This window comes from Girardinichthys multiradiatus, chromosome 3, assembly GCF_021462225.1.
Source record: "Girardinichthys multiradiatus isolate DD_20200921_A chromosome 3, DD_fGirMul_XY1, whole genome shotgun sequence".
Classification (NCBI taxonomy): domain Eukaryota; kingdom Metazoa; phylum Chordata; class Actinopteri; order Cyprinodontiformes; family Goodeidae; genus Girardinichthys; species Girardinichthys multiradiatus.
In genome coordinates, this window is record NC_061796.1 from 46,277,051 (window position 1) to 46,296,845 (window position 19,795).

Genomic DNA, 19,795 nt, shown 5'->3' on the forward strand with positions numbered 1-19,795 from the left:
TTTTTTATCTTGCCCAATCCCCTTACGACTTTTTAGAAGTGCCACATAATCTTAATATGATCCACAGACAGACAATTTCAGCAACCTGGGATGATTGTAGCCTTGAGATTATGCTCCGTTTGTTATATTTGTAGCTTATATGTTTAGCTGTGTTTCACTTCAAGAAAAAGTCTCCAAATGAGCTACTACTGCCAATAACGGTTTAACTTTTCTTAAACATAAAACGTACTCCTGGCCCAGTGTGTGCTTTGTGCTTCTTTCTCTGTGTTCTCAAACCCCTGAGGCCAAATGTTCATTTGGAAGGAAGGATTGCTGCAAAGACAGTGACTCGATGCAATGGGATTGAACTAGAATGTATGTAATTAACTTGAAATCTGTAAATATTATTGGACTGACTATATAATTTTTACCATACAAACAGGTCGGACCTGTTTGTATGGTAAAGTGTTATAGGATGTAACCTGTTGTGAACGGGTGCTTTATAAATAAAAAATAATTAAATTGAACTTGTAAGCAGGATATCAGTTTTAAATTTATTTTCTATTTTTTACAGTGATAAAAGAAATGGAAAAAACATTAAGGCAACAAGAAGACAATTGCCCAAAGCATCTACATCAGATGTGCCCAACTTATTGTCACATGGGACAAATTTGTCCAGTTAAAGTAATCAAGGATGAAAAAGAATCTAACTCTAAAAAATTACTACAAATAGTTATATTGTGATTTTTTATTTCCTTGGTCAATAATAAACAGAGCTTTTAATTTTTGAGTTAACCAAATAAATTAGTCAGACTTTCTGTAGGAAATTGATGTGTAAATCATTGTAAACATGAAATAAAAATATATAAATAAAAACAAAAACACATCTATTCTGAGCAAAACCAGTTTTGGATCATTCTTATTTTGAAAATGCTCGCTGTATTCAGCCAAACTGAATAAAATAATTAAAGATTTAGGAACAGCACAGTCTGCTTTTGCATAAATGTCAGTTAATATCTTTACTGTGAAATGAAAAAGAACAAAATAAAGAGAAGTGATTAAACAACAACAATGTTTTGCTAAACCCAACATTTTTAGTTTTGTTTCTTTTTTACCTATTTTCTTTTACCAGATTATGGCGTTATCTGTTTTTATTTTGGTTTCATTAGGTTTTATTCCCCTGGGGATTTATATGCAATGCTGTCCTCTTCTTTATCCTTGTGTTTGATTTTTGAAGTCTTGAGCAGTTTGAGCAATACTATATTTTATGGTTCTGGTTATGTTAAGATGTTTGTTTTTTTTACCTGTGTGTGTGTGTGTGTGTGTGTGTGTGTGTGTGTGTGTGTGTGTGTGTGTGTGTGTAAGTGTATTTTGAACTACTGGAAAACAAATCTACATTATGGGTGCATATTAAGTAACCTTGAACCTTGAAATACATAGTCTCCAGTGCATATGCTGTATGAAGAGCATATTTGCTCACGCTCTGTATGCATTGCTCTGCAGAGATTCATTTTTGGGTCATAGACCCAAAAGGGAAAACACAAGGAAAGGCTATTAGAAGTTTATTTTTATATACATTTCTTTGGCGCTCAGAACCCGGGGGAAGACCTGAACGCTGCGAATGATGAGGGCTTGAATGAGTATTTTTAGGATTAAATTAGAGATGTCTTCCCCCCGGGATCCGAAAGGTGGTGGAGTGGAGGCCTGAAGGATCGGGTTGTTGTGAGTCCAGAAGGAGAAGATGGGGAGGAGGTGGGTCAAAGCTCAGCTCATTTGAGAACCACTATTATAAATTCCCTAGCAGTGGATCAAATGTCCAGCATATTTGCTTTAGTTTCAGGCTTTATCAGGGCTTCTTGCTCACAGATGAATTTGTTCTGGAATTCAGCATCTGATGTGTCCCAGCTCTCCGTCGGAGTGCTTCCAGGGATTAGAAGAGCATACGAACCAGAACCACCAAATTCTGTCTTCATCCAGTACCTTCAAAAGTAAAGCTTGAAAATTAGTAACTGTGATACACATTCATACTTCTGTTGGTGCCACCTATAAAACTGAATGTCTGACATATAGATACACCAAAATTATAAAATCATGGCTCAAAATCTGTGTACTTACAATTGCTTTAAAATGACATGTAACTCTGGAACAATAGTTTTTCCGTTTTCTTTATTACCAATTTCACTTTACTTTTACTGAAAATCTCTCACCCAAGAGTGTCATTACGTCCATCGTTCCATTTCCAACTTTTGTTTCTTTGAGTTAACCCCAACCAGTATCCATGATTGTTGTCATAGTAGAAGGTACTGTGATTACTGAGAAATTCCTGCAAGTCATTTGGTCTCAAATCATTATTTTTATATTTTTCTTACATCAAATTTGATTGAGCAATTAAAACATGTTATTTCAAAGATAAAGCTGTGATGAGGCGATTCTGTGTTGGTGTTAGTGCTCACCTGTTCTTCCAAATAATCAACAACAACCAGATCTGCAGATTTGCTTTGGCAGTGCTGTTGACTTCCCTCCCAGGTTTTCCAAGAAGAAAGATCAAAAAACAGATAGCACTTCTTCTGAAACAAAATCCAGCCTTTCTGACATGGTTGCCACTCTGTTACCATTAAGTAAAATGGGGAAAGATTTAACTGCTTTCAGTATCAATCAGGATTAATCACTTGTTTTGTAACCCAGCATGAACTTTACATATTACTAACATACCTTTGCCAGCGTAGTATTCCGAGACTGGGAAGTTGTCAAACTTCAGAATAAACCCTAGTAAGAAGTTCAGTACAATATTCTCACGAGTCAGCTCCTCACTATGATTTTGTGAGTTCCCCATCTTCATCATCAGTTCACGGATGTTTGCTTTCTGATCGTACATTTGAAGACCCGCTGGAAATGACACAGGAGATTATATGAGGGTTGTAACATAACATAGGCAGCTTTTAAAATCCAAATTCAACTGTACTTTAGAAGAAATATATCCCATTTTAGACTTTTAAGTCAATTGCCGGAATGTGCAGTTAGAGTTAGGAAATGGGGTCAGGGTTATGGTCCGGTTTACTGTTTGAGGTATGAGAGTGGCGAAGTCAATGGTAACCTTGGTAGATTTGTCATTACAGATGCAAAACAAAAATCACTGTGTGAAAATAATGCCAATAGAGGAGGGAGATAATAACTGTAGAGTGTATCACTTCGTGTTGCTGTGAATTTTCCAATGACTATTACTTGTCAACATGACTCCTTCAGCAAACAGTCGTTTGCTGACAAACTTCATTTGACTGCGCCCACATTTAGATGCACAGGTGTGGCAGCAGATTGATGTGTTCAAAATGCTCCAAAAGCATTGAAGTTCCTGTAAGATTTTACAGAAACTCTAAAAGATCCTAGAAGACAGGCAACAATGCAGTGAAAGGTGGTTCTACAAAGTATTAATTCCCCCCTGAATTAATACAAATGAAGGCCACACTTTCAGGCTTCTATTTGAAAATAATTTTGTTGACCAAATATCATTTCTCTCCACTTCACAGCTATGCACTACTCAACTCAACTTTACTAAACTTTATTCTATTGCACTTTAAAACACAACTCAGTTGGCCAAAGAGCTTTATGCACCCTAAAAAGGTCTAAAAATAAATAAGATATAACAAAATACAAACCATAAAGATAAAAACAGAAAAAACAAGACAAATGGAGAACAGATACAAAAAATAAGCAAACAAACAAGAATAAAACAACGAAAGCCAAAATCTCAAACTGGGTTAAAAGCCAGAGAGAAGAAATTTGTTTTAACAAAACACGTAAAAACTCAAAGTGAGCCAGCCTGCCGGATATGTAAAAGTAATTAATTCCAATTTTTATGGTCCAATGATTGAGAAAGTGTGGTTGCCTCTCGGCATTCTCTTTATCTTCAGAATGACTAATACAACTGATCTGCCAAACTTAGCAACCGAGTGGGAGCGTGCAGATTAAGCAGGTCTCACCGATACCAAGGGTCCATGGAGACATTTAAAAGCAAACAAAAGCATTTTGAAAGCAATCCAAATATGAACCGGTAGCCAAGTAATTGCTGATAAAGCAGGAGAAATGTGGTCTTGTTTTTTGGTTACAGTTAAAAGATGAGCAGCAGTAATTTGGACCAGCTGCAGACGAGCAACAAAGGTTTGGTTAAGCCCAGTGTGAACAAGTTGTAATAAAACATGGATTAAAATCTCAAAATGATGTTGAGACAGCAGTGGTTTAACTTTGGGTAGCTTTCTCAATGGGAAAAGGTGGACCTGACCACTGATTTAATCTGAGCATCAGGGTTATAATCACTCTCCAGTCAAACACCCAGGTCTACTGGAATCTGTGTCAGATACTGACAGGATCTAGGACCTAGGTCAAAGCTGCTGTTGAAGACATCACTGGGCCCAAACAACATGACCTCAGTCTGTTTATTGTTCAGGTGTAAGACATGTATTGACATTCATGATTTAATTTCTGCAATGCATTCAAGTAGGTGGTTCGCAGAATAACTCTTTTTTCTTTAGTGGCATAAAAATCTGACTGTCATCTGCATCAAAATGGGTGATTATACTTTTTTTTAAAGAATTGACCGCAATAGGAGTATGTAAAGGGAGAAGAGAAGGGGGCCAAGAATGGAGACTTGAGGCACTCTTCATGAAAGAAGAGCTGCATGGGACTCAGAGGCCCCAAAACACAAAGAAAACTTCTCCCTGTGGAGCAACCCTCTGAATGCCGACCCAGGTTTCTAGACAGGAAAGGAAATCAGATGGTTCATTGTATCTGTTAGAGCCATGTTTTGCGTTTGTGTATTTATTTTCTTTGGGGTAATAGTATGTCGCACCATGTACCTGTAGTGGAATTTTCTTATCAAAGTGGTAGAGAAATTTACTCATTAAAAGAGTAAAACCGGGCTTTGTCTTTATAAGTTTTATTCAAAGGCATTCAGCGTTTGAATGACTCTGTCATTGAGCAAGTCTGTTAAGCAGAGCCACGAACACCATTTACACACAGTATTTATACCAAACATGACAGTGTTATCTCAACTTCAAAGAGTCTGTGTTTTATGGCCCTAGACCCTCCTTGGGTCAGAGGTAACAAAGTTATCTACGAACAGACCATCGGCTCTTCCTGAGGCATCACCCTGATGGGTTTTAACCATTAAACCTTTAATAATGGCCTTTACAGCTTACAACACAGATGTTCAAAGAAGAGAGATAACCTAAAGGTCATACACTTTGGAACACTTAATGCAAGAATTTCCATCACCTACCAATAAATAGAATGGAAGGTAATCACTTAGCAGGTGTGCTGATTGATAGGAGAAGCACACAGTTTTTGACCGTCGTCGTTGTTGCAGTCATTAGTTTTTGTGTTGTGGCATTTATGTGAGCCATCTTGTTTGTACTACAAGTTACATGGATGTAATTGTTTTCACTGTTTATGTCCATTCTTGTTAAGCGCACAAGCGTGTTATGCCACAGAGCTTTATGTTGTGTTTTGCAGTTTTTCTCTCTCTCACCTCTTCCTGCAATGTGCGAGTGCGACAGGCAGACGCACCACATAGCTGATACTCATCTGGGATAATCAGTGAACAGCTTTTAAGCAGCAGGAACCCTAAAGGAGGCGTCAGATTGTTATCTCACCAGAGTGGTAATTGGACCAGCAGACTTTGCTGTGTTTCTCGTGTGTCTCTCGACCTTGTCTCTTACCTGAGTTTTTGTGTTTCTCTCTCCCAGAGTGGGTACTCCCTGCAGAACCTGATCTGGATTTTCTCAGCCCATCAGGGGCGACTGTGGCTCAGTGAGAAGAGTGGTCGTCTTGCAATCCGAGGGTTGTGGCTTCCTCCTGTTACATGTCAATGTGCCCCTGGGCAAGGCACTTAACCTCGAATTGCCTACCGATCTGCGTATTAGTGAATGAATGTGTGCGCTTTATTGAGTGTGTCTGGGTGCATGTGGCTCTAGTGTAAAGCACTTTGAGTGGTTAGTATGACTGGAAAGGCTCTATGTAAGTTCAGTCCATTTACCATGGTCCTGGACCAAGTCTGCATTCTACTTAGAGCACTTAATGGTGCTTGCCCGACCAAGTGCCTCTTTTGACTTCCTGAAACCTACAGCATAAGTACTTACCTCATCTTATGTGATCCATCCTGATATCCTCCTGCCTGTCCACCCTCCAACTCCACACACCACCAACTGGATAAGAACTGAGTGAGGGAGCCTCAATCACTGCACCACAGCATCCCCTTTCAACCTCAGTCTTCGTGGATTGACTTACCTTTCCTCCCAGAAACATCAACCAAACGTCCCTAGACTTTGGAGATCGGGAGCTTCTCGCCATAAAACTGACCCTGGAAGAATGGCGACACTGGCTGGAGGGCACTAGTCACCCCATTTTAATCTAGACTGATCACCAAAACCTCTCCTACCTCCAGTCAGCTAAGCCTCTCAATTCTCTTCAGTCCTGCTTGTCATTATTCTTCTCTTGGTTTAACTTCACTATTACTTTTTGCCCTGAATGCACCCTCACGCCAGTTTTCCCTATTCCTTGTTTTCCTTGTTTTCATTCCACAGTATTGCATTGTTGGGCTTTTCTCCTGGAATCTGGAGGATCAGATCTGCAGAGCTCAACAACATGAACCAGACCCAGGTGGGGGACCTCCCTTCCAAAATCATGTCACAGGTTATCCATTGGGCACACTCCTCCTGGAGTCCAGGGTCCAGTCAAACTATCGTCTTCCTTTGTCGCTACGTCTGGTGGCTATCTCTCAACAGAGATGTAATGTCATATGTGGCAGCCCACAATAAAAACTCCCACAAACCTCCTGCTGGCTTCTTACAACCACTCTCCATCCCCAATCGACCTTGGTCTCACATTGCACTCGACCTCGTTACAGGTTTGCCTCCATCTAAAACCAAAACAGTCATTCTCTCCATAATTGACGGTTTTTCTAAGGCCTGTCACCTAATCACTCTTTCCAAACTTCCATCTGCATCTGTTACAGCCAAATTACTAATTTATCTTGCTCTCAGGTTTTCCTCAAGTTTTCACCCCCGAACCAATGGCCAGTGTGAACATCTCAATAAGGAGATGGAGAATACCCTGCGAGTTCTCTGCACCAACAATCCCACTTCCTGGAGTCATCATCTTGTCTGGACGGAGTACGCATACAACTCCCATGTCTCCGCAGCATCCAGGTTAACTCCCTTTGAATCATCCCTTGGATACCAACCTTCACTCCTTCCCTCGTCCTTCCCAGAACTGGTCCAACCTTTGGTCCGAGCACATCTATAACGTGGCCGTAGGATGTGGAATCAGACCAAGACGGCAGTATTCATCTTTTCAAAATAAGACATTTGCTGACAGGAAGAGAGTTCCAGCTCCCACCTATTCGCCTGGACAAGAGGTTTTTTGTCTTCTAAGAACCTTTCCATTTAAAGCATACTCTAGAAAACTTCCTCCAAGATTTCTTGGCCCGTTCAAAGTAGACTTCATCATCAGTCCTTCCTGTGTTTGCCTTAAGCTCCTTTCTCATCTCTGTGTTCATCCTGCTTTCCATGTCTCTCAGATCAAACCGGTACAATCCAATCCTTTGTGCCCTCCAGCCAGACCCTCTCCACCGACCCGGGAAATCGACGTCCCTCCGTAGAGGGCGTGGCATACAGTACCTCGTCGACTGGGAGGGCTCTGGTCCTAAGGATCGACATTGGGTGCCCTGCAGATACGTCCTCGACCCCACTCTCATCACTGATTTTGAGGCATCCTCTCCATCTACCTCTGGACGACCTGCCTGGAGGTCTCCATTGAGGGGTGATGTCATACCACGAAGCTGAGCACAGGTTTGTGTTGTGTTTGTGCAGTTTTTCTCTCTCTTACCTCTTCCTGCAGGGTGCGGCAGGCAGGCGCAACCACTCAGCTGATACTCATCTGGTCTAATCAGCGAACAGCTTTAAAGCAGGCGTTAGATTGTTATCTCACCAGAGTGGTAATTGGACAAGCAGACATTGCTCTGTTTCTCTTGTGTGTCTCAACCTCGTTTCTGACATCAGTTTTTGTGTTCCTCTCTCCCAGAACAGATACTCCATGCAGAACCTAATCTGGATTTTCTCAGCCCATGGTCCTGGTTCAAGTCTGCATTCCGCTTAGACTTGAACTAGAGTTGACGGCGCTTGCGTAACAGAGCCTCCTTTGACTTCCTGAAACCTACAGCATAAGGAAAATACTTACCTCATCTTAGGTGATCCATCTTGATATCCTGCCTGTCCACCCTCCAACTCCACACACCACCCGCTGGATAAGAACAGAGACAGAAAGCCTTATTAACTGCACCACAGCCTCCCCATGTAAGATTTATCATTATTGATTATAACTATTTATAAAAATTATAATACAAAATCATAATTTAGAAGAAATAAATTCTAACCAAAAATCATTTATTACGAATAAAGATCAAATATACACTCTGGTGGTGTGATTATTGGACTTACAGCAATTAATAACTACAATTAGTTCACTAATAATTGATAATTATTAACCAAAACAATGCCAAATGTTTTACCGAACACTGTCTCTAACAATCAAACTATTCAGGTCCAACAATTTCACCTAATGTTCAATATTCTACATAAAAAGGGTATGCTGATAATCAAAAATATTAAACCCCAAAGCGGGAACTCCGTCAAACACATAGGGCCATACACTGTAACACAATGAGCTACACACAAGGCTCAGTTCGTAGCCTCAGTCTGTTTTAAGACTTTAACTTCCACTTAGTCAACAATTGGTTGTTAAAAACAAAGTAAACCCTTCTAGGTTCAGCAGTGTTGAGCTCTGTTGACGTCAGAGCTTTAATACCTGTAGAGCTGTGATGTCAGTTGCTGCGTCGAATGCTGAGCTGTGCAGTAGAGTAGTTTACCTGACCAAAACGGGTGTGACCCTCAACACCTGTCTTTGTGTGTCTTTGTCAGTTTTTGTGGCGTGACATCAACAAAACATAACAGTAAGACGCATCCCCAATCTGTCCAAATGGTGGGGTGCCCGGTCCTTGGTGTGCTGTGTTGGCTTTCCTCCAATGCTTCCTTCTGTGGCTCTGGTCCCTGGCCGGGCACCGAGCTGCAGTTGGCGGTTGGGTGGGTGGTGCGGTGGACCATGTCTTGTGCCTGCACTGGGGTGGCTGGCGGGTTGGGCTTGTAGATGTGGATTCATTAGCTTCTCAGGGATGGAGGTCACCTGTGGGGGCGTGCCCCTGTGTTGTGGGGAGGGGATTAATGGCGTTTGGGTTCGGGGGTATGTCTTTGATATCTGTGTCCTGGTTGGGGGTAGCCCTGTGGGGAAATTCATGTTGGGGTTCACTGAGGATGGGCGTTCTTGGAGTTATGATCCGAATTAATTGGGGGGTTGGGACTGTTTCATCCTGCGGCGGCTCTGGTTGGCGGTTTAGTTTGGACCATATAAACCCCTCTTTTGTACATGGCCCCCTCTCCGGATGAGGATGGGGGTCATTGAGGACCAGGTTGCAGGCCAGGGTCGCTCAGGTTCATGCACTAGCCCAGGCTAGCCCAGCCAAGGTTCAGGTGCTGGGGCAGTTTGTCTGTCTCCACCCCCTGGAGGGAAGGGGACCACCTCCTGGGTCTGGGGGCTGGTTACCCCTATGGGGTATCGGCACCTGGACCTGGGAGTATAGACTATGTATGGGGCATGTGAGTGAGTGTACAACATTCATTGTTGTTTGTCTTTACGTTAGGTGCGTGGGTGTGAGTGTTTTTATGTGTACGCATGAGTTTGGGAATGTGATTATTATTTTTCCCTTTTCGTTTCTGTCTCTGTGTCCGTAACAACTGAAATAATCCCAAAGCAGTTTCTAATAAAGTTTCTTTTATTAATATCAAGCAGAGCTTTAAAGCATTAGCTGCAATGCTCCACTTGTGAAAGAAAATCTGTTGGGCTTTTTCTTGGCAGTCACAAAATTCAGAGCGCTTCTCTGCCAGACAGGACACGGTTAAAATCCTTGTGGTGGGTTTTAAAACTGGATTGGAACAGCCCAATCACTTTGTTATTTTTCAAGTAAGAACTAAACTGATGATAAACAATCTTCTACACTACTTTGTGCTGATCTGTCACAAAAAATCCCAATAAATGGCATACAAGAATATAAGCACAGCTAATAACACAGGTTTGTGGTAGTTCGTTCGTTCGTTCGTTCGTCGTCTTCCGCTTATCCAGGACCGGGTCGCGGGGGCAGCAGACTCAGCAGAGACGCCCAGACGTCCCTCTCTCCAGACACCTGCTCCAGCTCCTCCAGGGGGAGCCCAAGGCGTTCCCAGGCCAGCCGAGAGACATAGTCCCTCCAGCGTGTCCTGGGCCGTCCCCTGGGCCTCCTCCCGGTGGGACGTGCCTGGAACACCTCCCGAGGAAGGCGTCCAGGAGGCATCCGGTATAGATGCCCGAGCCACCTCAACTGGCTCCTCTCAATGTGGAGGAGCAGCGGCTCTACTCCGAGCTCCTCCCGGATGGCCGAGCTCCTCACCCTATCTCTAAGGGAGTGCCCGGCCACCCTACGGAGGAAGCTCATTTCAGCCGCTTGTATCCGTGATCTCGTTCTTTCGGTCATGACCCAAAGTTCATGGCCAAACAGTGTTGGCAAAGCACTGCTTCCTCCTCCTGAGGCGCCGGACGGTTTGCCAGAATTGCTTCGAGGCCAACTGGTAGTCCTTCTCCATGGCCTCACCGAACTCTTCCCAGGCCCGAGTTTTTGCCTCTGCCACAGCCCGGGCCGCAGCACGCTTGGCCTCACGGTACCCGTCAGCCGCCTCAGGAGTCCCACAAGCCAACCACAGCTGATAGGACTCCTTCTTCAGCTTAACAGCATCCCTTACTGCCGGTGTCCACCACCGGGTTCTGGGATTGCCGCCACGACAGGCACCGCAGACCTTACGGCCACAGCTATGGGCAGCAGCATCGACAATAGATGCAGAGAACATGGTCCACTCGGACTCTATGTCTCCAACATCCCCCGGGATCTGGTCGAAGCTCTCCCGGAGGTGGGAGTTGAATACATCCCTGGCCGAGGGCTCCGCCAGGCGTTCCCAGCAGACCCTCACTATGCGCTTGGGCCTGCCGAGTCTGTCCGGCTTTCTCCTCTTCCAGCAGATCCAACTCACCACCAGGTGATGATCAGTGGACAGCTCAGCCCCTCTCTTCACCCGAGTGTCCAAAACATGCAGCCGAAGGTCTGATGATACGACAACAAAGTCGATCATCGACCTCCTGCCTAGGGTGTCCTGGTGCCAAGTGCACTGATGGACACCCTTATGTTTGAACATGGTGTTCGTTATGGACAATCCGTGACTAGCACAGAAGTCCAATAACAAAACACCACTCGGATTCAGATCGGGGAGGCCATTCCTCCCGATCACGCCTCTCCAGGTGTCACTGTCGTTCCCCACGTGGGCGTTGAAGTCCCCCAGCAGAATAATGGAGTCCCCGGGAGGGGCACTTTCCAGCACCCCCGACAGGGACGCCAAGAAGGCCGGGTACTCTGCACTGCCACTCGGCCCGTAGGCTGAAATGATAGTCAGAGACCTCTCCCCAACCCGAAGGCGCAGGGATACAACCCTCTCATCCACTGGGGTTAACCCCAACACGAGACGGCTGAGCTGGGGGACAACAAGCAAACCCACACCGGCCCGCCGCCTCTCCCCGTGGGCCACTCCAGAGTAGAAGAGAGTCCAACCCCTCTCAAGGAGATGGGTTCCAGAGCCCACGCTGTGCGTGGAGGCGAGCCCGACTATTTCTAGTCGATATCTCTCGACCTCCCGCACAAGCTCAGGCTCCTTCCCCCCCAGCGAGGTGACATTCCACGTCCCTAGAGCCAGCCTAAGCATCCGGGGATCGGGCCATTGAGGTCTCCACCTTCGTCCGCCACCCAATCCTCTTTGCACCGGTCCCTCACGGTTCCCCCTGCAGGTGGTGGGCCCACTGGGGGATGGCCTTGCGTCTCTCGTTCGGGCTTGGCCCGGCCGGGTCCCGCGAGGAGCAACCCGGCCACCAGGTAGTAACGTGACAAAATGTACAAAACATTCATGCAGTATAAATATTTTTCCAAGACACTATAACAAAAAGTATTACAACTGATGTAATACTTAGAGCCTCTGAGTGGACTAGGTTTTGTCGAACAGGTAACACAAAGAAAGCTCAGCTGTATTAATGTAGCTTCCTGATAATGCCACAAGCTGACTATAGCCAAAGGAACAATATGTTTTAGTCTCAAATGTGGTGTAATAAAATAAAAACTAAATGGATACTTACTCCAGATGTTGACCACAATGCTTCCCACCAGGAGGAAGCAAATTATCCCCAAACACCACCACAGCCGGCGGGAACGAGACGTTGCTGTTTTCTTACTCTCTGCATAAAATTGAAAAACTCAGTCAGTATCTGAATTTTGGACCAACAGAATGGTTTCTGACTTTATTTTAAACATCTGAAAAGGAAGAAAAAACACTTAACTCTACACTTTTCAGGTGAAATAACATGACTGATTAAATTATGAGATAAAAACAGTTATAATACTTATATTGATAGATGAAAGTTCATTTTAACTTTCAAAATATTTTTGACTAGGTATGCCACTAACATTTCATGATCCAATAGGTTCTGAACAACATTTACATTCATATTGTTGCATTTCATGTCATTAAAAATTACACTTGAGTAGCTTACCTTTTGGAAGTGACCTGACATTTTCATAAATCTCTTCACATGAGAATTTGCTCATCTTTAAATTGGAAGCCGAGCTAATAACAAACTGAACCTGAGTAAAAAACAGAAAAGTTATGCCTGATCAATAAATTGCAAATAAATATGTTTTTTTAATACGTTTGTCTTTGACCTTTTTAAGTTGACGTTCTTATGCTGGAGCCTGATTCTCTGAGTTTATCACAGACACTGAGGAAACAAATGTTTGAACCACTTCTTTCTCACTTCAAGCACAGTTGTTTTCACACCCTTCTGTTATTTTGGGTTGATGTTAACTCGCCTTTGACACAAAGGCTGCCGCCCAGCAGTATTATCACGAGTTCTAAAAGACACAGTCATCAAAACTGAGAAGTTATATAAAAGCCAGTTGAGACTGATTAATTTACCCAAAAAATAAATATGAAAGGTTTTCCTAGGAGAGGCCATTCTTTTAGTTTCATAAGTTTTGTTTTCATTCTGACGCATTATTTCTTTTTTGTGTTCATGTTCCAGGCAAATTTAAGGAGAATTTTACTAGAGGGTTTCTGTTCATTCCACTGTCCCTCTGTGACATTTATGACCCTCCTGGTACCGCTATGAAACAAGGTGTTTTGTTTGAATTACTGTGTGACTGCTGGAAACACAGGCCAAGAGGTTGAGACTGACTGACAAATTGTATGGCAGTAAAATCCAGCGTTTATTTTCTATTATAGATGGGGATCGGTCAAGGAGGGTCTAGTTAAAAGTGAGCAGATACTTTAAAAATTTACTTTCTTTAAATCTATTTGCAAACTGTTACAGCGTTCATGTGAAAACTCCAGCCCAGCAGTAGCAGTGTAAATTATTGATTATATTTACCATAAATAATAAATGAATAAATGTATAAAGGTTGTCCAGAGTCATTGAGTGCAGTTAAATGGTTCTTTAGTCAAGTGCTGATTCGAAAGTTATAAGTCGGATGCCATCTTAAACCTGGTGTAACAGATGGGATTTCAAATGATTATATTACTGATATGATTCTGGACTGTTTGCCTGCACCACCTCTGTCTGCCTGTTGATCATCTCTATGCTGCAGCTATTATGAGGATTGCTTTCACCTGCTCCTTTCCAGCCAGCTCCTAATCACGTTTCACCTGCTCCACCTGTTCAGCTGGCTTCATAAGCAGCATGCTGGCAGACAAACAGCATCACATTATCAAAAGCCTTAGTGTGAGTAAATGTCCATCTTTCTTTCCTTGTCTGATTGCCTGATCCTGATCTCGTTTTTGCCTCCTGGATTCCTCTGCTCTGCCTTGCCCACTTCGGATATCTCCCTGGCTTCTGATTCCTGGACATTGACCTTCCTTCTGCCTCCTGACTACCGCCCTCTGCCTAACCCTCGGATTCGCCTGCCTGAATCTGCCTCCCTGGCTCTGACCCAGTTTCTGTCGTCTGACCACTGCATTCTGCCTACTCACTCGCTGGGTTTGCAAACCTGATAACCCGTTCCTGTGTTATGTTAACCTGCTGTCGCCAGACAATCACGCTGAGAAGCTGCAAATCAGTTTCCTTATTCTCCAATGGATTGTGAGAAGGTTGGTGGCTTTATTTCTGAGCATATCATTATTCTCAGTTCTCTGCTCAGCCACTAACCTGTCTGTCTGCCCTCAGAGGTTCCTGAGCCTGCCGCTGGTGGTTTCCTGCAGAACATCACCCAGAGCTTTCAATAAACCTTTTGATTTTGATCTGTTGTCCGGCTGAAATTTCGTGTCTTCTGTACAATCCGTTACAATTATGTAAAATGTACCTAAAGTATAAGTGCATATTTACCTAAAAATACAAATTACACAAATACTCTCCAAATCTGAACCATGTAAAAGGTGAACTTAAGATCCATGAAGACATATGGAGAACGGAAGGATGGATATTTGAATACAGTAAACATTGATCTTTTTATTTTGATTTGGCCAAAATTAGTCATCAAAGTTAAGTTTAAAGCTGGACATCACTTTTGTACTATGAAAACATTGTTCTTGCATCTAGGTTGTGGTGTGGGTGGGTGCAAAGTGTCGATTTTGGATGTTGCTTTAAAAGTAAAATAAAAAATAAAAAAAACATCGTGGTTCACTGACCATGTTTTTTACTAATGTGTAAGCAATTAAAACTTGTTTTTAAATAGTACAGTTGAAAGCAGATATTAACACCCTGTATAAAAGACAAAACCAAACCTTAATGTCAGAGTTTTTATTTTTATTTTACTTTCTTTAAATTCACGAGTATTTATGTACATTTCCTCAGCATTTGGTAGACCTGTACCCGTTGTCATCCACTTCATCCGCGACCGGGTCGCAGGGGCAGCAGACTCAGTAAAGACACATAGACTTCCCTCTCTCCAGACACCTCCTCTAGCTCCTCTGGAGGGAGCCCAAAGCATTCCCAGGCCAGCCAAGAGACATAGTCCCTCCAGCGTGTCCTAGGCCATCCCATGAGATTCCTCCCAGTGGAAAGTGCCTGGAACACCTCCCGAGGGAGGCATCCGGTTTAGATGCCTGCGCCACCTCAACTGGCTCCTTTTGGAGCAGCAGCTCTACTCCAAGCTCCTCCCGGATGGTTGAGCTCCTCACCTTATTTCTAAGGGAGTGCCCAGCCACCCTACGTAGGAAGCTCATTTCAGCCGCTCTTATCAGGGATCTTGTTCTTTCGGTCATGACCCAAAGTTCATGGCCATAGGTGAGGCTAGGAACGTAGACCGACTGCTAAATCGAAAGCTTCGCTTTTCGGCTAAGCTTCACCACAATGTACCGGCAGAGCCTCCTCATTACTGCAGCAGCCACACCAATCTGTCTGTCGATCTTCTGCTCCATTCTCCCCTCTCTTGTGAACAAGACCCCAAGATACTGTTGAGGTGAGGTCAGGTCAGGTCAGGTCAGGTCAGGTCAGGTCAGGTCAGGTCAGGTCAGGTCAGGTCAGGTCAGGTAAGGTAAGGTAAGTTTATTTATATAGCGCTTTTCAGCAACGAGACACTCAAAGCGCTGTACATACAATTACAATACAATCACAAAGAAAATAAACACAGATACAGACGCAGAAAAACAAATCAAATGATAAAATCAAACAACAGAGGTAATTTTAAAAAGTAAAATAAAATAAAATAAAGCGAATAGAATGATGGACAAGAAAATGAAAGGAAAATTGGACTGAAAACGCAACTAATCATGCCTAGATGGCACTGTTAAAGGCCACTTTAAACAAATAAGTTTTTAATCTTGATTTAAAGCAACGTAGGGTTTCGGCGCTTGTACAGTTTTCTGGCAGTTTATTCCAGATTAGTGGAGCATGAGAACTAAAAGCTGCCTCTCCATGTTTAGTTCTGGTTCTGGTTCTGCAGAGTAGATTTGAGCGAGATGACCTGAGAGGTCTGGGCCTCAACCTCACCCAGTCCGGATGTCGTGAGAAAGAACAGATGAAGAGCAGGAAATTAAGATTAACACAAATTTAATTTGGAAGATAATAAGTCCAATGATTTCCAATGAAAAATGAATACATACAGAATAACACAAAGAAAGAAAACTACATAAGGCCTTACGGAGAGATTGTAGGTTTCAGCAAAGCATGGCTGTCTTTACCCAGATGTCTGCCTCATCACAGTTGCCAGAACATCTTTATACCATCTACTTCAAAGCCTCCCCCTTATGCAGTCTGGCGCTGTAAATCAGACAAGCCCCCTTGTGGGTAGTTTATTATCTATACCATGCCCAAAAGTCGACATTCATTGTTTTATTGTCCATACAGCCAGCATTTACTGCTTGCAGTTGTTGAGAACTTCCTAACCTCTGTTTCACCCTTGTTCCATCCTGACTCCTGCTGTGACCTGTGATTCCTCTCCTCAAGGCTCACACATGTTAAATCTCAGTTTTATGGTTATACATGCGAACTGAAGTAATAGCATGAAAGTACATGATTTTAATTCTCAACAATACTAAATCTCCTCCACTTGAGGCAGGAACTCCCCTCCATTTTGAAGAGGACAAGTCACCCTTTTCCGGTCGAGAACCTTGGCCTCGTACTTGGAGGAGCTGATCTTCATCCCAGCCGCTTCACACTTGGCTGCAAACCCCCCCAGTGCATGCTGTAGGTCTTGGCTAGAGGGGGCCAGCAGGACCACGTCATCTGCAAAAAGAAGAGATGAAATCCACTTGTCCTCAAACCCCCTCCGGCCCTTGGCTGCGCCTAGATATCCTGTCTATAAAACGTATGAACAGGACCGATGACAAAGGGCAGCCCTGCCATAGTCCAACATGCACCGGGAACAGGTCCAACTTAGTGGAGGCACTGCGGATCAAACTCCTGCTCTGCTTGTACAGAGATCGGATGGCCCCTAATAAGTCAAGTCAAGTAATTTATTTATATAGTGCTTTTCGGCAACAAGGCACTCAAGGTGCTGTAAATAAGGAAAAACATTACAATGATACAGAAAATCAAACAACAGAGGTAATTAAAAAAAAAGAAAAAAAGAGAATAGAATGATGGATAAGAAAATGAAAAGAAAATTGGACTGCAAACTTAACTAATAATGTTTAGATGACACATTCAAAGGCCACTCTAAACAAATAACTTTTAATCTTGATTTAAAGCAACTTAGGGTTTCGGCGCTTGTACAGTTTTCTGGGAGTTTATTCCAGATTAGTGGAGCATAAGAACTAAAAGCTGCTTCTCCATGTTTGGTTCTGGTTCTGGGTATGCAGAGTAGATTTGAGCCAGAAGAACTGAGAGGTCTGGGTGGTTGATACACTGACAGCAAGTCTGCAATGTATTTTGGTGCTAAGCCATTCAGTGATTTATAGAGTAACAGAAGTATTTTAAAGTCTATTCTCTGAGCTACAGGCAGCCAGTGTAAGGACTTTAGGACCAGGGTGATGTGCTCCACTTGCTTAGTTCTAGTGAGGACGCAGGCAGCAGCGTTCTGGATCAACTGCAGCATGTCTGATCGACTTTTTAGGCAGATCTGTGAAGACACCGTTGCAGTAATCAATTCTACTAAAGATGAATGCATGACATTAGTCCTGACATTAGTCCTTTAATCCTGGAGATGTTCTTTAGGCGATAGAAGGCTGACCTTGTCACTATCTTTATGTGCCTCTGAAGGTTCAGGTCTGAGTCCATCATTACACCCAGGTTTCGAGCCTGACTGGTGGTTTCTAGCTGTTTTAACTGAAGCTGTGTGCTAACTTTTAAACGCTCTTCCTTTGGGGCCACTGTCTCCGTACTCCTGGAGCACATCCACAGGGCACCACGAGGGACACAGTCGAATTCCTTCTCCAGGTCCACAAAATAAATGTGGACCAGTTGGGCAAACTCCCATGAACCCTCAAGTACCCTGCAGAGGGTGTAGAGCTGGTCCAGTGTTCCACGGCCGGGACGAAAACCACACTGCTCCTCCTGAAGCCGAGGTTTGACTATTGGCCGGACTCTCCTTTCCAAAACCCTGGTATAGGCCTTACCGGGAGGCTGAGGAGTGTGATTCCCCTATAGTTGGAACACACCAGGGGGACCACCACCCTAGTCTGCCAGTCCAGACCGGCACTGTCCCCAACCGCCACGCAATGTTAAGGAGGCGTGTCAACAATGACAGCTGTACAACATCCAGAGACTTGAGGTACTCGGGACAGATCTCATCCACTCCCGAAGCTCCGCCACCGTGGAACGTTTTAACCATCTTGGTGACTTCAGCCTGGGTGATGAAAGAGTCTAACCCCTAGTCCCCAGCCTCTGCTTCCACCAGGGAAACAGAGGAGATCCTCAAAGTACCCCCCCCCCCCCCACCCATTGAGATCAGCAACTGCCTCCCCCTCCTGAGGCGCCGGACGGTTTGCCAGAATCGCTTCGAGGCCAACCGGTAGTCCTTCCCTCACAGTACCCGTCAGCCGTGTCGGGAGTCCCACAAGCCAACCAAACACACCTTCTTGAGCTTGACATCATCCCTTACTGCCGGTGTCCACCATCGGGTTCGGGTATTGCCGCCGCGACAGGAACCGCAGACATTCTGGCCACAGCTATGGCCGGCAGCATGGACAATAGATGCGGAGAACATGGTCCACTCGGACTCTATGTCTCTAACCTCCCCCAGAATCTGGTCAAAGCTCTCCTGGAGGTGGGAGTTGAATACATCACTGGCCGAGGATTCCTCCAGACGTTACCAGCAGTCCCTCACTATACGCTTGGGCCTGCCAAGTCTGTCCGGCTTTCTGCTCTTCCAGCGGATCCAACTCACCACCAGGTGGTGATCAGTGGAAAACTCAGCCCCTCTCTTCACCCAAGTGACCAAAAAATGCGGCATAAGTTCTGACGACATGACAACAAAGTCGATCATCCACTAAACCCCAACACGAGACTGCTGAGCTGGGGGGCAACAAGCAAACTCACCCCTACTCGCCACCTCTTCCAGCGGAACACTCCACAGTAGAAGAGAGTCCAGCCTCTCTGGAGGAGCTGGGTTCCAGAGCCCATGCTGTGCGTGGAAGCGACCCTGACTATTTCTAGTCGATATTTCTCAACCTCCCGCACAAGCTCTGGCTCCTTCCCCCAGCGAGGTGACATTCAACGTCCCCAGAGCCAGCCTTGGCATCCGGAGATCGGGCCGTTGAGGTCTCCACCTTCGTCCACTGCCCGATTCTCTTTGCACCGGTCCCTCATGGTTACCCTTGCAGGTGGTGGGCCCACTAGGAGATGGCCTTGCATCTCTCATTTGGACTTGGCCCGTCCAGGTCGCGCGAGGAGCAACCCAACCACCAGGCACTTTCCGACGAGTCCCGACTTCGTGTCTGGCTCCAGGGTAGGACCCCGGCTCCGCTGTACAAGGCGACATTTGGTAGACCCTTGTACACAAACCTTTTCAGCTCTGCCCTCAAGTTTAAATGAGATCTGGGTTTTGAAATGGTCACTCCAAAACAATGACTTGTTGTCCTTAAGCCACTATCTAACTAATTTGATGGCATACAGGAGACCAAATTGCTTCATGTTTTAAATTCCTGGGGATTTTTAAGATGTTGCTTAAATACAGTATGCTGAAATTAACATAATGCTCATGATGTCCTCCTTT

General features: G+C 44.4%; 1 protein-coding gene and 1 long non-coding RNA gene across 6 annotated transcripts; one reads left to right on the top strand and one right to left on the bottom strand.

The window, feature by feature from the left end:
* Positions 1–457: 457 nt before the first annotated feature.
* Positions 458–14,145, bottom strand: LOC124865388 (C-type lectin domain family 9 member A-like). Its single transcript, XM_047360411.1, has 6 exons — positions 12,703–14,145; positions 12,289–12,387; positions 2,692–2,865; positions 2,433–2,584; positions 2,187–2,302; positions 458–1,959 (listed from the first exon to the last, which is right to left on the bottom strand). Exons 1-6 carry the CDS (start codon positions 12,755–12,757, stop codon positions 1,788–1,790), a joined length of 768 nt encoding a protein of 255 aa, XP_047216367.1. The 5' UTR covers positions 12,758–14,145; the 3' UTR covers positions 458–1,787.
* Positions 5,381–14,441, top strand: LOC124865389. Of its 5 annotated transcripts, none has more exons than XR_007037567.1 (5): positions 5,381–5,631; positions 5,718–7,966; positions 8,053–8,324; positions 14,139–14,291; positions 14,368–14,441. It is a non-coding gene; the product is annotated as an uncharacterized LOC124865389 (long non-coding RNA). The 5 variants fall into 5 exon arrangements; XR_007037568.1 differs by having other exon boundaries at positions 5,718–7,820; XR_007037565.1 differs by having other exon boundaries at positions 5,718–7,387; positions 7,550–8,324.
* The last annotated feature ends 5,354 nt before the right edge of the window (positions 14,442–19,795 follow it).